At 40.4% G+C, this 22396-nt stretch overlaps 1 protein-coding gene across 1 annotated transcript in view; it reads left to right on the forward strand.

The window, feature by feature from the left end:
- Positions 1–22396, forward strand: part of POLR3B (RNA polymerase III subunit B) — a 776005-nt gene that overhangs the window by 66764 nt on the left and 686845 nt on the right. Inside the window, exon 2 of the mRNA XM_069228350.1 lies at positions 15201–15233. Coding sequence (XP_069084451.1) covers positions 15201–15233 — 33 coding nt within the window. The remainder of the gene's footprint in view (positions 1–15200; positions 15234–22396) is intronic.

Consider the following 22396-nt stretch of genomic DNA (forward strand, 5'->3'; position numbering starts at 1 on the left):
GAACTGTCTATGGTTTAGAAGATGAAGAGAAAGGCAGACCCATACTAGAGAGTGAACCCATAGTAACCTGGACAGCAGTAGCCACGCAGTTATTGTCTATTACATTGAATCATGGCATTCGTGCATGTAATGGGAGGTTCCCATCTGATGCAAGGTGTGCCCCCACCTTTGCCCTTGGCTCTATATAAAGTAAAATAGATTGCTGGGGTGTGGAATTTAATAGAATACCTACTTGTCCATGGGACTCGTTGCTTCATAAATCTACTTGTCCTGTAAAACAAAATCTACTTGTTTATTTGGTGCTATGTAGTGCAGTGACAAATTATAGCAGCAATCTCATTATATAAGTGCTCTGATAATAACCCCTCTGATTATGCTAGGGCTCATACTATAGTAGGGTTGAATACTAGCAGTTTCCTTATTTTGTCACCTTTCTTCAGATCTACATACTGGGGCTGCAGGTAGGAGTAAGCAATAGTTCCAGGGTTGGAATGCTCTTTTGAGTCTGTGCAACTTGCATGTTTTAAAGGTTTTCCCAGCTCTTCTCTAATCATTTCTCATTTACTGAGAAAAGTTGGAAATTTACTCCTGACTAGGGTCAAAAGTAAAACGTCTTCCAGGATTGGGAAAAAAGTGGTAAAGGGAAAGTGAACTTGTAAACGCCCATCAAATGTTTTCATGAGCAAATCTACATCTGCATATTTGCACGTGCTAAAATACAGTTCACACATATCTTCTAGGAGTATGATTTTCTGGTCTACATCTGTAAATTCTTGTGAATTTATGAAAAACACAAATCTGCACTAATGCAAAAACATGTACCATTGGTGCACTTTTGTGACTTTCTTAAGAATTGGCCCCCAATTACGTCTGGCTTTAACCAATACCTTTTGTTTTATTAAAATTATATGTCTCTCTATCTCTCTCTATCCATCTATCAGCTGACTTAACAGTGACTGATCCAACTTGCAAAACCCGCTCCTACTCAGTGCCTGGATACTCTCATGGGAGACAGGTTCCCCGCTCTACAAATCCATGTTACATTATAATGATTGCAATCTGCTCTTTCACAAGGAGTATACTAGCACACAAAGTAGTATTGTACACTGCAAGAATTACAGTGGCAATGTGTGCTTTTTGCAACCAATAAATATTTTTACTTTTTCCTAATATTTGTTACAATGGTGAAGGCCCAGCAGCTCCCACAGCAATAAAGGTTTATAAAAACAATGAATTGATATAAAAACAAGACGCGCATTGACAAAAAGATTGACCACCAGTGTCGGATCTTTTGGGGTTGCCAATGCTTGTTTATATTCTTGTTGAAACACTTACTTCCTATTATGAATATCTGTGGAAATACTAGCATGCATCAACACTTCTTTCTAAATGATGCTTCAAAGAAATGGGACCTAAGATTTCGGAGTAGTTTAGCAAAAGGTTTTTTTTCCCTAGTTGCTTTTTTTTTTGTGAACAGTTTTTTTTTTTTAAGCAAAGAATCATAAATCTTGCTTTCAAGCTTCTGCAAATATTTGCATTTAATCATAGAGCACCCTGGGAGCATTATGCGCCGTTTTATATTTTTAAACTTGGCAAACGTGTGTGCAAATTATTTTTATTGGCACCACTGTCAGTAGTGCAGTCTGAGTTACAACATTTCGTTAGAATGATCACCTTAATGATAAAGGCTTTGTATTAATGAACCATAAATACAAGTTTGAACAGCATTAACCTATGGACACCAATATTACCTCAACTGCAGACATTTCCTTTTACTGCTCTGTAATGTGGTACTGTAAATTTGCTGCCAAATGGTTTGTGATGCAGAAGGTGGGCCTACCTGTCCCATGGAATAAATTAACCCGAAAACCTGTTGTTGTTTGTCCCAAACAATGTCCTGGATGCTGCGCTGTAGGAATTCCACATCCCTGGATTGTGTACTTTTAGATCTTGATCTTGGCATTTGGCAGAGGACTTTGACATACTCACAAGGACAGCCAGCGATCATAATGGGTTGAGGCTCTTAATAAAGGGTTTCTTTTGGGAAATACTGCAGCCGAAGGGGGGGGGGGAATTTGTAAGTCAGAAACTCTTGTAACCCTTGATAATAATAGGAAGTCGATTAAGTGGCCAAAATTGAGCCTGGATAGGGAAATCCTAGCTGGTATTTTCCTTTGATACTTATAATATTTTGATCTTGTTTTATGATTACCCTTGTGACAATTTCTTATTACCTGACTATCGCACAGCCTTATTTGCTTCCCCAAAACAGCGTTGTACCAAGGCATATGATGGGAAGAAATCTTCTCTCAAACAGTTGCCCTAATGGTATAATAAGGAATATCTTGAGGCTAAGGGACAACTAATTAAGGCTATCAAAGGAGACGCCTAGAAGGAAATCCGGGCTTCTCAAATTAAATGCAAACGGACAACCTCTACTTCCCAGCAACGTTGGGTGGATGATAACTGGTTAGAGCTTGTGGGGGCATCTAGAAATAATGACTCCAAGACCTTTTAGGCATTTTTAGCCCTTAGCTGCCCCAGATCTAATCGCTCTGTGGAGTTAACAATTTTCTAAGATATATGCTCTAATCAGTCTTAGGTCTGATGTTGTAGGGTCATATATCCTAGATCAAGAATTTGTTACTGTGACAAATGTGTTACATTTTTCCCTTAGGGGAATTCTTTGCTCTATTTAGACTATGCCCCTGGGAAAAGCACCAGGGCCTGATAGCGTTCCCGGGGATTTGTTCCTCTCAGAATCCTTAGCCTGGGATCTACTGACTAATGTAATAGGGACAGGAGGAGACATCCCAGAATCGTGGAATAACACTGCAATCATACCAATTTGCTAAAAGGGAGGTAGAGGAATTCCAAATAATTCCTGTCAAATAAGCCTCATTGACAACCTCCAGAAAGTCTTCTGTTACCAGATTTTAGCTAGGGTACAGGATTGGATCGATGAAGCCTCAATCCTATCTGCTTGCAGACAGGGTTTTGGGCGCAGGTGAGCACCATCGATCAGATCTTTCTGTATGATCTCATAGTAGCAAACTATCTGAGATCGACAAGGGACCACCTTTATTAGGCTTTCATGGACCTCAGGGTGGCCTTCGATTGAGTTCCTAGGCAGCACCTGTGGTCCACTTTAGCTTTTATGGATATGGACCATAATTTGTTGGATATCCTTGTAAGACTCTGAGAGAGCGTATTTTGATATTACATATTATAGACGTGAAATGCTTATGTCTAACAATGCTGTATTAATAAACATTTATTAAAAGCGTATTCATAAAAAAATGGAGAATCGTTCACATGTATAAACTAATGTCAACCGTAAGGAAATAATTGTTTATAGTTTGCCTAACTGAGCACATTAAAACATATAGAACTGCATTCATTAAACTCGTATATTTTAAGTTAGTGTGAGTCAAGCAGAAACTGTGTAGTTCTCCTATTAAAGGCGTATTTTTCCTGTCTCTTCAGTGTGCTGACTTGCAAACGACCATGACCCAGCTATTGTTCTTGCTGTATTAGTTTGAAACATGGGGAGATGTTCCCATCCGCATACTAGAATCTTTTAGTATAACATAATTGTGCCTCGAAACATTTGTAGATACTTCCAAGGACAATGAGACGAGGGAACGAGAACTTTTAACCTGAGACGTGTGCCAAGCTGATGAAGTAACCCCGGATATGCCACCTACGGAAGACTGATTATGAAGACCAATCAGAAGCCAATATTTTATCGAGAAATGACAAATGCATTACTTAATGTATAATTTGATAGGTTAACAATGATGGGGTGTATTGACTAACCAATAGAATTTTGGGGGAATGAATTACTAGAAAGGGATAAAAACCCATGACACAGGAAATAATCGTCCATTAGGTAGGGAATGCTATTGATTACATCCCGAAACTCTGTCACACTATTCTGTGACTTGAGACTTAGACAAACCATCCTTGCCCATATTACTGCCCTTACACTTTTCTCCTTATGAGGAGAGTGTCTCTTGCCTCTAACTTAGATAGACTGACGGCGATCTAACTGATGTCCTGAAGACGAAGACTGATCCTGAATGCTGACCTAATCAGAGGAGGGTAATTATATAATTGCTAATGGAAATTCATTTTGCCTTTCTTTCTAGGTACCAACTGCTGTATGTTTTGATAGAGACCTTAGTTAGATGTTTTCCAAATTGGTGTTCAAATTTGTTTTTGCATGACGCCCAACATGCTAATGCTAATTAGAGGTTAGATGAGGTATTCACTCCGACTGACAAATTGACGTGACTGACGTGGTGCTATGCTGAACTAGTATCTTAGAAATTCAAGGTGCTATAATCCGCTTATATCTATTTGATTATTCATGTTACTAATTTTTGTATTATCGAAGGCTTATTGTGGTTGCCATCTTGTCATCGTGCTTATGTGTTTATTGACTTCGAGATTAATGCCTTTGCTACTAGATTGTAATCCATAGGGAATAAAATTTATTAACTCCATTAAGGTGTGGTTATTCATGACTGAAAGGTCATGGTTGCGCCGAACGTCTAATTTGATGTTAAACGTTGACAATGTTATTGACCTATTGATTGATGTTTTGATTAGTTATCTCGTCCTACGGTGTCTCACCACTGGGCCCAAAGATTCATTGGCCTAAAACGAGTCCTGATGTGTATAAATTAACATAGACGGACGCGTTAGCAACTCCACAATAATAACTCCACCCAGGTTAGATGGGGGTGAGTGGAAACTTGACAGAATGCATTCCAGTACAGTGAGGAGTGAGACAAGGGTGTGTTCTTGCGCTGACAGTCTTCTCACTATACATCAATAATGTAGTTAAATCACTGAGTGATTGCCCCCACACCTCCCCAAGGTTAGCTGAAACACTTATCCCTGCTCTGCATTTTGCAGGTGATACTCTTTTGTTGTCTAGAACTCCATCTGGGCTGTAAAAGCTATTAAACAAATTTACTGATGTTTGTGACTCTTTTGGCCTAGAAGTAAACACTTGTAAAACCAAAATCATGATCCTCAATCAACATAAAGCTTGTAGACCTAATTGTACAATGAAAGGGGCATCACTGCAAATAGTAGACACATTTTTGACTATCTAAGAATTCAAATTGGCAAAAGTAGATCCTGGAAGTCACACGTTGAAAGAAGTGAACTGGTGCTGGTACATTGTGCATCTGCTATTATTAAGAGAGTTAAGGCAACCACATCTAACTCTATATCTCTAGCTGTGGAGGTACATATGTTTGTTAGAGGCTGCACTCCTGCACAAATCTCTAAAAACAGAGCTTAGTGGGTTAACACACCTGACTGGCAAGTGGCAGGTTTGAGTCCTGATTCACCGTTCATTCTTCCTGAAATAGACTGAATACTGCTCAGTTAGCAATATTATTACATGTTAATTGCCCTGCCATAAATCTGCACCATCTTAAACATAACATAGTTGTTGTTAGCACCCCACAGTGAGCAAGCTGGTGCTTTGTCCTATTACCATGTCACTCCGAAAAAGCAGAAAAAGTGTCTTGAGATAACATGTATTATAACAACCAGCGTTCAATTCTCTTCTGAGAACAACAGCACACACAGTATCGAAACCACTAAAATGTATTGGTGGTAAATCTTGAATGGGTAGTGTACTTGATTGAATGTTTCTGGGAAAATTACTACAGTCTCTGTAAAGGTGGTTCTTACATGTATTATGGTAATTACTGGAAAAAAGTGTGTTGTACACATTGAAACATTGGAACGTATTGCGCACAAAGAAGTGTTTTCCTTGTGTAATGCTTTTGTATTGGTAACCTGTTAGGCTCAGCGTTATGCTGCATTTGACAGCCCATGGTTTAGTTTGACAGCCGTTTTAGGGTTTGCAAGTATTTTGCTGCTAAACTACACTAGTTAAAATGCATGACATAGTGATGCAATACCTACACAAGGGAAGTACTGCTGTTGCGCAATACTGCCTCTCCGTAGACACCTTTCGAGCAATTTCTACATCTGTTTCAGAATGAGTTGTTTATCAATGGGGAGAGTGGGGAGATGTGCTAACGAGGCATTTCACCTTTGCCTACCAAGTCTTTGACACTTTGCAAATGGGCTCAAGAGAGGTCTACCACAGGGGGCACAAGAAGAAATTTAAAAAAACACAAAAGTCTCCTCCACTTTTCAAAGGTGTGTTTGGATGGCTGCGAAGTACAACGGCCACAGCGTACTCATCTGAGAAAATCCTGTGTCTGGAGGCTGCAACAGCCCGGGCTAGGGAGCACGACTGGGAGGGCTTCTGGTTGTACTTCTGGATTTGGAAGTTGGTTGGGCACATCAGTTTGAATAACGTAGCGTACGTTCGTCTAATTTAATAAACAACTTTACGATCGCCTTGGAAAACCGGTGTCTTTGTTTTGCTGAGCTGTGTTTATTTTAAAATGGGTGCTGCACCTTGATCAGCACTGGCCTCGGCTCTGGCCCGAAGTGTGGAAGTGACTGACTCTTGCAGCGGTTTGAGTCTGTATATGTATGCAAAACAAAACAGGCATTTACAATGCAACGGGTCTCGCGTTTGGTCATGTTAGAGCTGATCGTGTTGTAAACTCCTAACCCGACTTTTCACTTATCGGGCAAAAGTGCATTTATGTACACAACCCGAAAAAGTGAAATTAACAATATAAGGCGCTTGACTTCGGCCAACCGAGATCGCGCTCGTAAATTAGAGAAAAAGAAGTCCACGAGCCCGATAGAAAACAGCGAGCCAGGCATGTTTTCTGTACTTGGTCGCTGCGCTCGAGGAGGGCTAGCCACCGGAAAAGGCATGAGGTATGCGTGCCTTCGACTAATGAAAGCAAGCAGATTTTATTAGGCAAGCCCACGAACCAATAAACACTGACATGAAGTTGACAGGGCTCCGAGCCCTTTTCTAAATACAAAAGCGTCTCGCTGCGATACGCATGCGCGAGTGCATGCAACGCAGGCTCGACCCTAAAAAGAAGGGGGAACTCTGGGTAGTTCTCAAGTTTAGGTGGAGAGCAGCTCCAGTAAGGAGCACCCTACAACACCAGTGACACTGTAGGTTTACTCACCTCAATTGACTGTTTATCTAGCAAAGATTTTAAGCATAGGATTAGCACAGTGCTATCCATGCGGAGCTAGATAGGGACAAAGTCTTTGCCATTTGTACAGCAAAATCTTTAAGCATAGGATTGGCACAGTGCCATCCTCGCCAATCTGTAAAATAACAAAAGCCCTTCACCCCTCCAGGCACAGTATTACAGATTTGGACTGGTAAAATACCATCTAGGCCAACCTGGAATGAGTAAAAGCAACCCCTGACACGTGTTTTGATGTCATTACATCTCTTCAAAGAGGTTTAGCTTTGCCCAGACACAAGGGAGCACTCAGAATAGGTAAAAACAAAACCATTTCAGGGTTAGAGTGACGCATAACTTATGCAAAAAAGAAGAGGGAACTCTTCTTTTTTTTTTTGTATGTATGTATGTCTGAGTTTAAGCGTGTCTGTGAGTGAAAGTAAAGGTCAAATGGCATGTGATGTCACTTTACGTACCCCTGGCATTTTGGTGCTTTGACAGCCATACCCTGCAGCACTCGCATGTCCCGGCCAAGAAGCGTGAAGGCGTCATGCAAATCTAGGTCCCTAAAGTAGACCTAGGGTTATGATGGTAATTCTTGACATACTCTAGACATGCATAACATGATGTCAACATCCTGACGTAATGCTGGCCATGGTAAGACCTGGCATATTGTTGGGCATTTGATTGGGCAAAGCAAAAATATTAATCATTTTGAGTACATGAAAGCGCAAGTTGGCGCAGAAAAAAAGGAGAGCGGGTTAGCTTAAGTTCCATGTACTTTAATGTACTTTCTTATCTAATCTACTTTCCAAAACCCAGAACGAACACGTCTTTGGTGATTTCCAGTATTTGTTCTGTTAAAGTGAAAGCCTTGTTCAATTGCATGTGTATTGTTTCGCCTACTTTGTGCGCGGAGTGTGCTTTACTTGCAGGGTCAAAGTCTGCTACAAAATCGATCGCGCGACGTCATATTTCTTTTTAAATGTGGATGGAACCGTCCACACGATGGCGCTGTTGTTCTGCAGAAAGTATAAGATCGGCGCATAACGTGTATTCTATTTTTTGTCTTTCACTTTTGAGTGCAGATTGATTAAAGTTATTTTTGCGAAAGGGTAGTGGATTTACGTCGGAGGCGCGCATTACTGCAGCCCCAGAGCTACTAAAATGCATCGCATTCCAAGTAATATGTAGCATCTTGCATAGGTTTATAATTGAAGACTATTTTAAGTTTTGAAATCTAGTTAAAATGTTGGTTTGGTTTAATTTTTACTTCAGGAACAGTTACTGTCCAACTTGATCTGTGTGCGATGCAATGTCACGCTCCGGTTTAGGTTGGCGGCGTGTCTAGTGAGTGGATTAGCTATAATCGTATTAATACTTATCACACATGAAAGGTGAGTTGGTTTGATTTTGTTGCCGAAGGAGGAGTTGAAAAGGAGCGGAAAGCTGACTTTCTAATCCAGGGATCTCCAACCTTTTCTGTACTAAGAGCTCCTTATGTTCCAGTAACTCGCCCGGAGCTGCTAATATTATTAGTATCCTGATAGTGATCACACCATGACAAGATTGTACTCGTGGCCACCATATGCAAGATTAAGACCGTGATCACCTCAGTTCAGCTGTAGTGTAAAAAAGGTCTTTCAGTGTGGAATGACTCTACATGAATAATATAGAACAGCCATAGCTGTAGTGCCTGTGACATCAAAGTAATAATACTTCTCCACAGAATCACATGATTGACTTCTCAAATATCAAAATTAAATATATTTTGGAAATTCCGAAATTTTCATCTAAACGTCAGCTAATGAGTTCTGAAAACACATACATCTTGGTCTGAAATACATGCTTTTCAATGTTTTTCTATATATTCATTTAGTTAAACAAATATTCTAATGTGGTAGACTGGGGTGCACACACAGAACAGCTACATATTGGTAGCTACCAGTAGCTCACGAGCTACTCTCGAAGAAGGCTGTTCTAGTCATTCGAGCATATTTGAAGTGATCTACCAAAGTACTGTTTTGCCTAGAGGCTGAGAGACTGTTTCCTAGGGGTTCCGGCTTGTCACCTAAATTATTCACTTCTTGCAAGCAAACCCCTAAACAAGAACCCCCTAACAATCACACCCAGCCCCACAGTTTCCATTTTTTAGAAGTGGCATTAGCCCAGTCCTCTTCATTTTGGTAAAATGCTACACAGGAGCGCTTGGCACTGTGTAGTTCTAGTTCGGTCAGACTTTCCATAGGTGTGTTTTTTTTTAAACTTATAACCGTGGCTCCTTTTCACAATTCTGCACAAAGCTTTCACAGTAAAAGGTTCATCCACCTTTGCTCCTTCATGAAAAGGTTTTGGCTGATTGTCAAGCCGGGTCCAGGAAAAAAAAGGGGAGATGGAAGGAGGGCTCCCAAAACTATTTCCCAGGTTAATTCCCATATAACAGTCTGCATTCTCTACAGAAAAAAACTAATGGAATTACACCAAGTTTTGCAGACAGTTAGAATTTTACTCACAAAGTGTTTTGTTATTTTGATGTAAATCCATGCAGCAGTTTTAGGAAAATTTGCATTTAGTGAGGTTCTTGAAATAGGTAGATGGGGTTAGAAATGTGTCTATATCCGGGCAGTTAGCCCAGCTGAACAGAAAAGTGTAACAAATTGGGGCCCTTTGTTTGAATGAGGGAGATTTTCTCCTGTCTGCCGTTTTAGTACAAGGGGAACACATGACCTGATTAGCTGGCAACAACACCATTAGAGGACTCCGTGACTCTGTGCCCTTCTTTATTTTTATTTTTTATTTTTAAAGTAGTGTAAGGGGGAATGATAAGGGTTGGACTTGTGGTGGGACTCCAGAAAGACTCTATTCCCCCCCAAATCCCTTTCAGTCCCTAGAGTAACATTTTATAAAAAAAAAAAATTGTGCTGAAAGTACCGCAGTACTACTGATTGATCCCGCACAGCCCTCCAGTGAGGTACCACAGTAGTTCACCAGAAGGCATTGGTCAAGTTTCAGCAACATTGAACAACAGTAGGGTGCAAGTTTCCCTGAGGAAGAGTAGTGTGAGTGCAGGGCCTGGATTTTGACTGTGTGAAGAAGGCGGGCAAACCTCCCACCCCGACCGCCATGAAAAGGCTGGTCGAGAACAAGTGCAAGTCCATAACCTGGGCAGTGCAGGGTTCCTCTGCCCAGCACCCTTGAAATGCGCACTCTCTAAGCAGTGGGCGTTTCAAGGGTGCTGGTGCACCCTGCATGTGGCAGCATTTCCGCCGGCTCAATTATTAATCAGGATCAATGCTGCAGCACCTTTCCCACTGGACTGATGGGCTGGAACCCTGGGAAAGTGGGACCGTTGTAATGGGGACAATGGGGAGACCACCAGCACCATGGCGGTCTCCTCGTCAGGAGTTTGCAGTCGGATGTTTCCGACTGCCAAACTCATAATGACCCCCTTAGTGTGAACATACAGTGGGCTTCAAGCCCTCCCGTTGCTTACCATTGGTTGGCAATATTGTCACGTTCTTTGGCTTGCTTTTTATTTATTGCCTTGTATGGCCTTCCCTTCCTCTTCTGTGTTTGTCCCTCCCCTGGATATACCCCCATTACATGTGTCTTCTGCTGCTTAATCTTTGCTAACTACATTTTCCTTTTGGTTAAACACTCATTACAGCGCCTTTGTTTTTCAGCTGTATTCCTAGTGTACTTCTCTTCCCCTCACCCTCCTCCATGTGTGCTTCTTTCCTTCCTCTGCTGTATTGTGTTCACCCTTGTGTACTTCGCTTTGCTTAATCGTATGCTTTTCCTTCGAGTGCTACTTTTCATCTACGACGCTCCTGCTCCCTGTTGCTGCCCCTGCAGCACCACCCTTGGCCTTTTTTGAAATGTATTACTAGTATGTTTTTTATTTTGCAGCAGACCAGTCAGCAAATTGCTGCCGGCCCATCAGCCTTAAAAGCACCTTTGCGTTACTCCTGTTTCTGTTTCTTTTTTAAAATGTATTCTTTAATTTTGGATCATTACAAAATTGAGCTCACATCATTTTGTAGGTCCGCATTGGTATCCAAGCATGCTCTCACTTACTTACAAAGTGACACAGCCACACCTTTGTGCCTTTTCTTCAGCCATACTGCACAGCATTTTGCTGATGCTGTATACCTTGGCTGGAAGGCAGTCCCAAAGGTGAGACCTGTTGGTTTTGCCAATGCTTCTTTTTTTTCCAGGGCCTGTCTGCTTCTCTAACACAGCATATGCATAATTAATTAATTTTTCATGAAATGTAAAATGGGTGCCTAGGAGCTATAATGCATCCACACGTATGAGCGATAATCTTTTTTTGACTGTTATTTACTTTTATGAAACACGTTCAGAGATGAGCACAAACGACTGTGCATGCACAAGCAGAAATCTTTTAGTGTTTTCTTAAAATTTTTTTTTATTTATTCAAAGATGGCTGCATTTGCATGTTCTTACAGGGCAATGTGCATGAATGGGAAGGTATCTTTAAATAGTTTTTAGAAAACTTTATTAAAAACCATTTTAAGATGGCTGCCCATGCATGTCCGTGCATAACCAGCCATCTTTAAATAGTTTTTCTAATAAACTCTTACTAAAACCGTTGACAAATTAAATTAGCATTGCCAAAGTCAAAAGGTGAGCAGCGAATGCCAGACCAACTTGCTTTGCCAAAGCTTGTTATCTGTATGCAGCCAACACTTGCATCCTTTGGTGGTTGTGGTGTGGGAGGTAATGTACATGTCACCGTCCCTCACGGAGTGCCCTGTGGGCTTTGAACTGCTTTACAGCATGATCATTGTGCAGGAAGATCCTTGCTTCACTGTGGAAGAGCTTGCCTACATTTGGAAGTATTCGGAAGGCAGTCATTGATAAGGACAGAAGACTACATATAGATGTTTGAATATTCATTTTCTTATGTGAATTGTGTAGCAGCTTAAAGAGGAAGATATCTGTTGGGTTTAATCCTCGTCCTGCACTTCAATGACCAGGACATGCACTCAATAGCTAGGAGCTTTTCAATATCCCAAATAAGGGCCTTCAGAAACGTATAACCTGACCATTGATAACCCAAAGTACACCTTTAGATGGCGACTTTCAGTCAAACATGCTGCTGCAGGGTTGCCTCCTCTAACATGTTCTGTACTGCCATAGACCACGCGCTTCACCTTTTTCACAAGCCTTGTCTGAAGATTGAACGAAGTACACACAACTGATTTTGTATGAAAAGCAATAAGCATGTGAACAATAAGAGACTGAGCTGAATTTCACGAGCACATTACGAGCGCCTTACCATCCTCCTGTCCAGAACCTTCTTGAATAATTGAGTACCCTCTGAGCTCATTCATACTTTTAGATAGGAGTTCCTGTGGGTTTGTGAAGATATTTCTGCATACCATGCACAAATATATGTATTTGTTAACACGCACACAAGAATGATAGAGAACATTTTTTTATATTGTCTAAAATAAACATATAAATAGTACCACTCAACAGTAAAACTTTCCACGTGGGTAAGATTAGCAAACCAACCAATCACAGCAGATGGAGAAACCTCTTACTCATGCCCATGTCATGGAAGTCAATATGTGGTGAATGGATTATATATTGCAGTTCAGTACAACATTAACTGAATGCGCCTAGACAATGTACATTGCCTATTCACAATGCCTGTAGTTTGGTTGACTTGCGGAACAGATCACACCAGCTGCACTCATTGAAATGTAGTCCATTACTCATCATTCATTGGCTGCGGGGAAATGCACCTCCACAAATATAACACATCTTATAGTTTACAAGTAATCTTGGCAAACTACAAAGGCAATTTAAATGCACTATAATTACTGCAGAAACCTCACTGACTATCTGAGTTCATCCATGGTTAAGAGCTACTGTAACTCTAAGCTTGTCAGTGTAGAACACTGCTATAGTTGTGCTATGCTTTTATATGTTAAAACAGTGGCTCACTTGGAACTCAGTCAGAGTAAACTTTCATTTTTTCAGTTGAATGCATCACTGAATACATTACACGTGGCCAAAGCTCATACTATCTTGTCCATAGAGCCTCATTAACAACACATTGTTATAAATCACCAGAGGGTTTTAGTTTCGTGCATCGCATTTCATCTTTGGCACAGAACAGGTGACAGTGATGGGTGTTTTATTTTTTTACCCCCAATGATCACACAGAAAAGAGGAAATAATGTGCAAAAGAGAACATGCAAAACAATCAACCTTGGGCTATTATGTTACTAAGTTTCGCGAAGCCTGGTTTATTGACATCAGTTTTTAAAATTTGTGCGGAATATTTTTGTTCTGAACGTTTCAACCTCGTTTGAATTGTTGAGGTCTCATCGGGACTAGTACAATGTGAGGCACCCGATTGGTGAGATCATACCAAATACTATTATAAATTGGTAATTGGAGAGCTACGTAGGACTAGATTAAGGTCAATATGCAGCTAGAGTGGGCACTGGCTCAAATCCATGGTCCTCATGGATGACGAAAAAATGGTGACAACCACAATTACTGGATTTGTTGAAAAACATATACTACTGAAGGCTCAAGGAATTACTGCTCGACTCATCTGGTGGTGATAAGAGGGCGTAGCACCAAGTTAAACTTTTAAGATGCAGCTCACTCTCTGGGTAAATTACTGCAACGTGTCAGTAGATCCGTCTGTTAATCGCCATGAAATGGAGCTAACCATGCATGCAGAAGAAAGCAAATCTTTTGTAGAGGGATTGTAACTTTTCTAGCATGAACAAAAAGCGCTGTTCACCAGGGCTAGGGTAGTATTGAAACTGATCTGATGTGAAGGTTCACAACCTGTACTCCTGATCACACATCTTAGAAAGCTCGTCACTTTGGTTGCGTTTTAACACAAAAATGTGTAATTGGTTTGCTACCACTTTGCCCAAGTTAGTAGATAGGCGCTGCTTCTACTGGTTACATAGCTTGTGAAACTACAACATACATTACATGTTACTTGTAACTGGTACTCTGACTTTTGATATTGTAGAGTCACACGTGACCTCCCTCCCTGTTAGGTTGCACGAAACACAAATTGATTTTTGTTATAGCTGATTGTGTTCCTAGTCTGTCAAGGAACAAACAGAAATGTAACAACTTAACAGAGCATCTGCATTGTGATCTGTTGATATCACACAGGGGCTGGTTTCAGACACTGTGTTCATTGAAATTGATAGCTTTCAGAACAAGAAGCGGTAATTCCGCCCTAGCTGATGGTACACACTGCATGTGAAGCTACAACAGTACACCCCTCAAGCCACTGGTTACAGGTGAGTAACATGTCCCCTGTTTGCACATCTCCATATTCTGCATACAGGACATGTTTACTATTTTAATAATGATTGTTCTTTTTTGTTTGAGTGCGAGTACAGAGGTGAGTTGCGTGACGCTTGCTTTAAGCTTCAAAACAGTATACATTCGGGAAGAATGCAAGCTGCCCATAACGGAGGCTCACATCTCAACAGAGATACGATGCAGTATATTAATGGCTCAGTCTGTCATTAGGCAAACATAAAGGTGTTGGGCACTGTGGATTATATTCAGAAATATGTCCTCACTAATTGCAAGTCAGGAATGTCTGAGGAATTAAAGTGATTGTGTGTAACAGAATTGCATTAGGAATGTCACTAATAGCTGGAATGGACAGTGTACATATTAGTGCAGTTCATATGGTAATATTAATTACGTGATCTATCTTGAAGTGGGTGCATCATTTTACATGGTGAAGGGACCAGGTTCAGGTGTGAGATTGTGATGAATAGGCACTCCGGCATAAGGCAGGCTGATGAATGGCAGAGGTATAAATACAAGTCCATTTTGCATGTGAGGCAAATAAACTGTTTATAACACAATGTTTAAAAGTTGGTGTTCACATTTAAATCTGGTTTGCACTTGTTTTTATTATGGCATGGAGAAGGTGTACATCAGTATAGTTCTGCAAAGTACATTAGTGACAGTTTCTGTAGATAAGATATTTTAAGAAAAAGCAGCAATTTATAAGTCTCACTTTCCTCTAGAACGAAGAGTGATGTTAATGTTTTGTATTTCCTTTATCAACAGGAAAAATGGAAGCTTTTGCCAGCCTTTCTGAAGGTACAGTAATGTTGGACTGATAGATTCTAACTTTTTTTAAAAATAATTGAGCCACTCAACTTCTCAAAAATATCGTTTTTGTTTATAGCTAGACCTAACATGATGTTTTAGTAAGTACCTTCATATCTAAAACTTTCTTTGTTAGAATTGTTGTTGTGCTTTTCACAGTGTGATTACCTGATGCTAAATTAACTAGCAGAGCTCATTTGAGATATTCCTTGATCAGTACCTTATTTTTGGGGATTTCTATGGAATTCCTAAAAGCATGTTGTTATTTTATTGTGTAGTCATCGTATTACTTCTCCTCTTATCCAGTGGTCATCCTTTAGAGGTTTTCGGAACAAGGACACTAATTAAATATATATATGTGTGCTGAAGTTGGACTGTCCCATTGACCAAGCTCTAGAATTGTGGTTTTAACTCCTCTTCTTTTTAGTGAACCTGTTTTTTGACAATTCTTTTTCAATTAGTTTTTTTTATTGAGGTAATGCAACCATTTTACATTCCACTACACAAAAATGAAAGCCAGTATGCCTGTACTTTTAACCCCATACAAGTATGTGATTAAAGGAATGATGAAACCAGACAAGCCTATTACTCTGTCCGAAGCTATAGCAATACATACTAAAACATCACTACATTTTAGAAACTCTGGACACGGTGGACCTCAGGCTGATCCATTTACTTCTGCCCAATATGCTAATACATCAGTAGTTGCGCATTTCTAGTAACAGGAATTGAAAGGTGCTACCAGAACTCCCTAATTGTGTCTTTCCAAGCTTCAGCTTTATTGCCTGCCTTGACAGCACAGCTGCTGCCAGACAGTTATGTGAGAATCACCGAGAGAGGGGCTTTGGCTCCATCCACATTTTGGGACCGCAGAGTACATGTTCTGGTTAGGCAGCAGTTGTGTGCTTCCTCAAACAAAAGTGCTTGACCGCCACCCAGCTGTGATCACCTTTTTTATCCAGCGGCTTGAGTTTGAAATTTTAAGGGCTCATGCACGATGCTCTTATGCTTTTAAAGTGTCTTTGTAAAGTAGATAATTATGGTGTTTTTCTCTGGTTACAGCAGAGATGACAGGAAGATAGTCATTAACCTGCATGGATTTTTAGGTCCAGCATGACAGGGTAACTCTCTCCTGACTCTGTTTGTGCCAAATTTGTGTGCTTCACTAAAAAGAATGCATGTATTGCACTTTTTGGCTTGTGGCAATGTTTATGCTTGAGGCAGGACCGAGTTGGTTATGGTGACAACCCAATGATCATGGCTATTGGCCTGATCTATTTACTATGGAATGTGTACTTATTGTGAAGAACATATGTTAAAGTCAATGCACATTTAAGTGTGGATTGTTATTACTCTATGTAAAAGCCTTCAGATGGGTATGTTGGTGCATGAAATCTCCGAGGCTACAGTAGTAGGCAAGGCTTTTGACGTTGACCACCCACTCTGACAGACCATTGGAGGATTCACTGTGATGATTCATGTTAGACCTGATTGAGAGAGGTTGTATTTTGTTTTGCAGACTGTAAATTGCTACATATTTCTAATTTTATAGATGCTTGATAGTTGCCATTTATGTGTACTTGAATAGTCCGATGTTGGGTGAAGTGTAAAGGCTTCATCAATTCATTGGGAAAAGCAGGGCAGATCTTATAGGTTTATGATGCAACGTTATGACAAAGCCAGTAGGCCTGACTTAATCATTGTGAAAAGCATGCATTGAAGGCAATAGGCTTTTAAGAATGGACTGTTTTTGCTCTGTCGTAAAACCTGTTGGGCTGTAGTTTGTTACATAAACTTTCACAGATTACTCTAGTGGGCACTGGTTTTGGTGTTGGTGATCTCCTGGAATAAACTGTGGCTATAGAAGATTTGCACGACTACAATCCATATTAGGCTCCCTTACGAGAGACAGTAGTTACTTTGCCAACTGTCATTTTATATACATTTGTACTTTTAGGACTGTATGCCGAACGGTTACCTTGCGACAATTTACGGTCAATCGCCCGACGCCCGGGACATCTTGTTTGGGGTCAAGGGCAACAAGTTTTTATGTTCACTTTGTCCTTGGGACAAGTAGGCCCAACCCTCTGCAGCACAAACCCTTTGGCTGCCTGTTTACAGAGAGTGGAACTCTCTGCAGTTGAGGTAATGTGTTTCCAAAAGATAATGCTGTTCGAACTTGTATTTATGGTTCATTATTTGAAAACCTTAATTATTAGGGTGAGTGCTGTAAATAAATGTTTTAAGGTCACACTTCACTACTGATGTTGGTTCCAGTACAAAAAAAAAAACGTGTATACACATGTTTGAAAAGTTTAGGCTATGAGGCTAAGTATAATGCTCCCAGAATGCTCTCTGATTAGATGCAAATGAAGTGTCAATTAGTAAAATGTTTTGATGCATGCTAGTATTTCCCAAAAATATTTCGAATGGAAAATCAGTGTAACCATTTTCAACACGATTATGGGAAGCATGAAAATAAACAAACACTGACAAAGCCAACTGATCTGACATTTTTATAAGTCTTTTAGTTTCATCAATGCATGTCTTGTTTTGACATGGCTTTTGTAACACTTTATTGTTGTGGGAGCTACCAGGCCCTCAACATTGTAACAAACACTGTCAAAAAAAAAAAAAAAAACGTTTTTGAACTCTAAAAGCACACGTTGCCACCAGTGGCATAACAAAGGCCCCGCAGCCACCCTCCAGGGGGCCCCTTCAGCACAGCACCTGCCCTGAGTGAGTCTGGAGAGGGGGCTCCTCCATGTTCTTTGCAAAGGGGCACCCTCCAGTTTCGTTACGTCACTGATTGCCACTGTTGTTCCTGACACTGAACAAAACTACTTTGTGTGCCAATATGCTCCTTGTGGAAGAGAAAAGAGAAGAATGCGATCACTCACAGTAAAGCCAGCCGAAAGAGAGAGAAATAGAAGTTTAATAAAAACAAAATGTCTTTGTTAACACCAGACCTAATTAGGGAGCAAGACCCACATGTAGGTAGCTTTTTGCATGTCGCAAACAGCGACTTTCGCTGTTTGCGACGTGCAAAAAGCACATTGCGATGCACAAACCCAGTTTTGCGATTCGGTAACCTGGTTACCGAATCGCAAAACGGGTTTGCGACTCGCAATTAGGAAGGGGTGTTCCCTTCCTAATTGCGACTCTCAGTGCAATATAGGATTGTTTTGCGAACGCGGGCGCAAACCAATCGCAGTTTGCACCCATTTCAAATGGGTGCTAACACTTTCACAAAAGGGAAGGGGTCCCCCTGGGACCCCTTCCCCATTGTGTTTTCGTTTTTGTAATGCATCTCGTTTTCCTTTAAGGAAAACGGGCTGCATTACAAAAAAAAACAAAAAAAACGGCTTTATTGAAAAGCAGCCACAGACATGGTGGTCTGCTGTCTCCAGCAGGCCACCATTCGCAAGGGGGTCGCAAATTGCGACCCACCTCATGATTATTCATGAGGTGTGCATTTGCGAAGCCCTTGCGAATCACAGATGGTGTCAGGGACACCATCCTACATTCGGATTTGCGACTCGCAATTTGCGGGTCGCAAATCTGAACCTACCTACATGTGGCCCCAAATTCTTAAAGAAAGTCACAAAAGTGCACCCATGGTATATGTCGTACCCTTATAAAATATTTGTGAACTGTATTTTAGCATGGGTAAATACGCATGTGTAGATTTTCTCATGTGAAAATCTATTGAGCATTTGCAAGTTCATTTTCCCTCCAGCCACTTTCTTCCCAACCCTGGAAGAAGTTCTAATTCTGCCATTGTCAGGAGTAAATGTCCAACCTTTCTTATTATGGGAAAATATTAGAGAGAAGCTAGTGAAAATCTTTAAAACATGCAGGTTAGTAGGTTTGCAGACTCAAAGGCATTCCAGCCCTGGAACTATTGCTTACTACTTCCTCCAGCCCCAGTATGCAGATCTGCAGAAAGGTGGAAAAATAAGGAAATTGCTACAGTAGGGATTGAAACTGCAAGTATTCAAGCCCTACTATGGTAGTAGCCCTGGCATAATCAGAGAGGCTATTATCAGAGCTCTTACATAATGAGATTGCTGCCATAATTTGGCGCCACACTACATGGCACCAAAGGGACAAGTAGATCTTTTTACAGGACAAGTAGATTTGAGAAGCAGCCTGTCCCGTGGACAAGTAGATATTTTAATAAATTCCACACCCCTGTGCTTATGTGACAAGTCAACGGTAAAGGCTATATGCCAGAGTTTGTTTATTTTTAAAGAAAGTTATGATAAAGGCTGTAAAACTGACACATTGATTGTGAAAAGCCTATGTTAAGGTTAATAATAAGCATTTAATATTACAATTAAGGATGGATTGATAGTACTCCAAATTAAAGTTTACATACATTTTTACATTCAATTTCAAAGATTACCTTAGTTAGCAAGGTTTTTTGTGTTGGTTACCCAGTCTGACAAACAAAGAGTGGAGAAGATTTGCACTGTGAGAATCCTTGCTAAGCCCTGTTAGGAGAGATACTATTTTTATTTGCCACCAATAATGTTGTACACATTTGCAATTTTGATTGTATACCTGGTGATAAACCTGTGGGAAAGCTTATAATCTGTACAGTAGGCTTGAGTTGGTTAGGGTAACAAGCTAATGATAAAAGCTATAGTCTTTATTGATGTGATGTGCAGGGAAATGTTATGCCTGATGCTCTATGGCAGGCCTGTTTATTATGAAAAGTATTTTGGCAGTAGGCCTTGTTTATGTATTTTGAAAAGCATATGGTAAAGCCAGTGGATCTCTAACAGAGGATCATTCTCACATGTTATGGGCCGTAGAATGGCAATTGGTTAACTCTAATTTTACATATTGGCTTCACAGGTCACGTGCTCTGACAAACCCTGACAGGAGAATTTCAAATTGATGATTGTTTTTAGGCCCTATTAAGAGGGACTAGGTATTGTTTTTTTCAGCTCTAATTTTGTATATATTTGTAATTTTGTAAATGTGTGCCTGATGGTTGCCAGCTTCTGTGCACTTCTCTAGGCCTGGTTTGTATATAGTGCCAAGCGGTTGGTAAAAAGAGGCCTTATTAGTTCACTTTTGTATGATCTGTCTATAATGAAAAATTATGAACAAGCAAGTTAGCATTACGGTATGTGAAAAGTATGTGTTAAATGCAAGCAGCTTCCATGATTGGATAGTTATTTCACTGTACTGTACTGAAGCCTAAAGGCAAATATTTTGTCACATGGAATCTCACAGGTTGCTGTAGTAGGCAAGGGTTTTTGGTTTTGTGGCCCAACTGAACACACTATGGGGGATAGATTGAACGAATACAGTAAGTCAAACTTGGTTACGGTGACAAGCCAATGATAAAGGTTATAGGCTTAAATGTTTTAATGAAAAGTAACGATAAAGTCAGTAGGCCTGGCAAATCAATAGGCATTTAAGGATGGATTGTTATTACTCTGTATTAAAGCCTATATACAGGTATTTTGTTACATGGAGCCTCACAGATTACCACAGTAGTCAAGGATGTTGTTGCTGGTTAACCCCTCTGACAAACTGTGTGTATAGAAGATTTGTACTGTTGGAATCCTTATTAGGACTTATTAGTAGAGATAGTATTTGCTTTGCCAACTATAATTATTTAAACTATGTAATTTTATGATTCTATGCCTGATGGTGGCCTTGTGGAAAAGCTTATACTCAGTACAGGAGGCCTCAGTTGGTCATTGTAATTGTATTTATATGGCACTTACTACCTCTGATGAGGCTAACCTGGAAAAAGAGACAAAAGGGTAATACGGGTGAAAGGCGCGCACCTCTAAGCAGTAAACAAATAATTTTTACCAAGTAAAGAAGTACGAGCAAAGTCTGGTGCAAACTGGCCCAGTGCCTTACTACCCAGTAGGCACCAAAACGGGTACTTGGAGTACCCTAGGACAAAATGGGACAAGATGGCCACAGCACACAGAATGTAATGTCCAACAGTATAGCAAGAATAGATATTCCTGACGTTGTGTTGCAGGTTGGAGGAAGTATGAAGTTGAAAAGAGTCTCAAGTCTTGTTTGCAGATGGTGTCTTTATTTGTAGGTATTAGAGATCATTGTGTCATCATGGAGATACAGCCAACACGTGTTTCGTCACACAGGTGACTTCATCAAGGCTGCAAAACAGTAATGAAAGCAAAAATTGGGCATATAAGTGTGTTTGGAATCTAGTGTGGACTAATCGGTGACCATGTGGGGAAGATTCCAAATCCAGAAACCAGTGACCAGTGGTAAGAACTTGTGTAAGTGAGCATTGAGTGAACATGGCAAGCAAGATAGGTGATTGGTGATTGGGACCCAAACTGCAAAGCATGAAAAGACAAAGTGAGTCACCGTGATCATGTGGATTATACTGAAAACCAAAATTTCGGAAAGCTTATATCTAGAGTACTATGTAGATAGAAACAGCGTTGTCTAGCAATTGGTATGCAGAGAAAGTAAAGTAAAGTGTGATAAGTGGGAGAGTAGCGCCTCTGATGAGGCGTCAAAGTGCTTTATGGCGAGTAAAGTGCTACTCCGGAACCCAAAAGGATTAGTGGTGGATTAACATAGGGAAATATGAGTATAGTACTAGTATGAATTGATTTGAGCTGAGTATATGCAAGTTTTAGTAGGTTTGAATAGAATAATGGAGGGATAGAGACAGGAGAATCCAGAAGTGTTAATTGGGATTTTATTGTAATAGGATGAGGCTTGAGATGAGTAAAGGGGAGTTGGAGGAGGGAATTGTCTGTAGAGAGGGGTAGTAGAAGGGGTTTTGGATGAGTCAAAGGTGAGATAAGTGAGGGAGAATTTAGTAGAGTTGTTTGGGAGATCATAGTAGTAAACTGAGGTTTGGGGTGATTCAGGAGTGGCAGAGGAGGGAAGAGCTTAGGCAGGGTTATTTTGGAGATCATAGTAGTAGAATGGGTTTGAGCTGAGTCGGAGAGTGGGGATGGAGGATACAGTGATAGAGGTATAGGGTGATTGAGAGACAGAGTAAAGCTTACGAGAGAGTAAATATTTTTTTTCCTCATGTACAGTAGCACGAAAGTAATAGCTGTATAGATACGTAAATACATAGTAAGGGAATATATGTGTGAGGAATATAATAGTGGATATAATATTTTGAGATT

This window comes from Pleurodeles waltl, chromosome 4_1 (genome assembly GCF_031143425.1).
Source record: "Pleurodeles waltl isolate 20211129_DDA chromosome 4_1, aPleWal1.hap1.20221129, whole genome shotgun sequence".
Lineage (NCBI taxonomy): Eukaryota > Metazoa > Chordata > Amphibia > Caudata > Salamandridae > Pleurodeles > Pleurodeles waltl.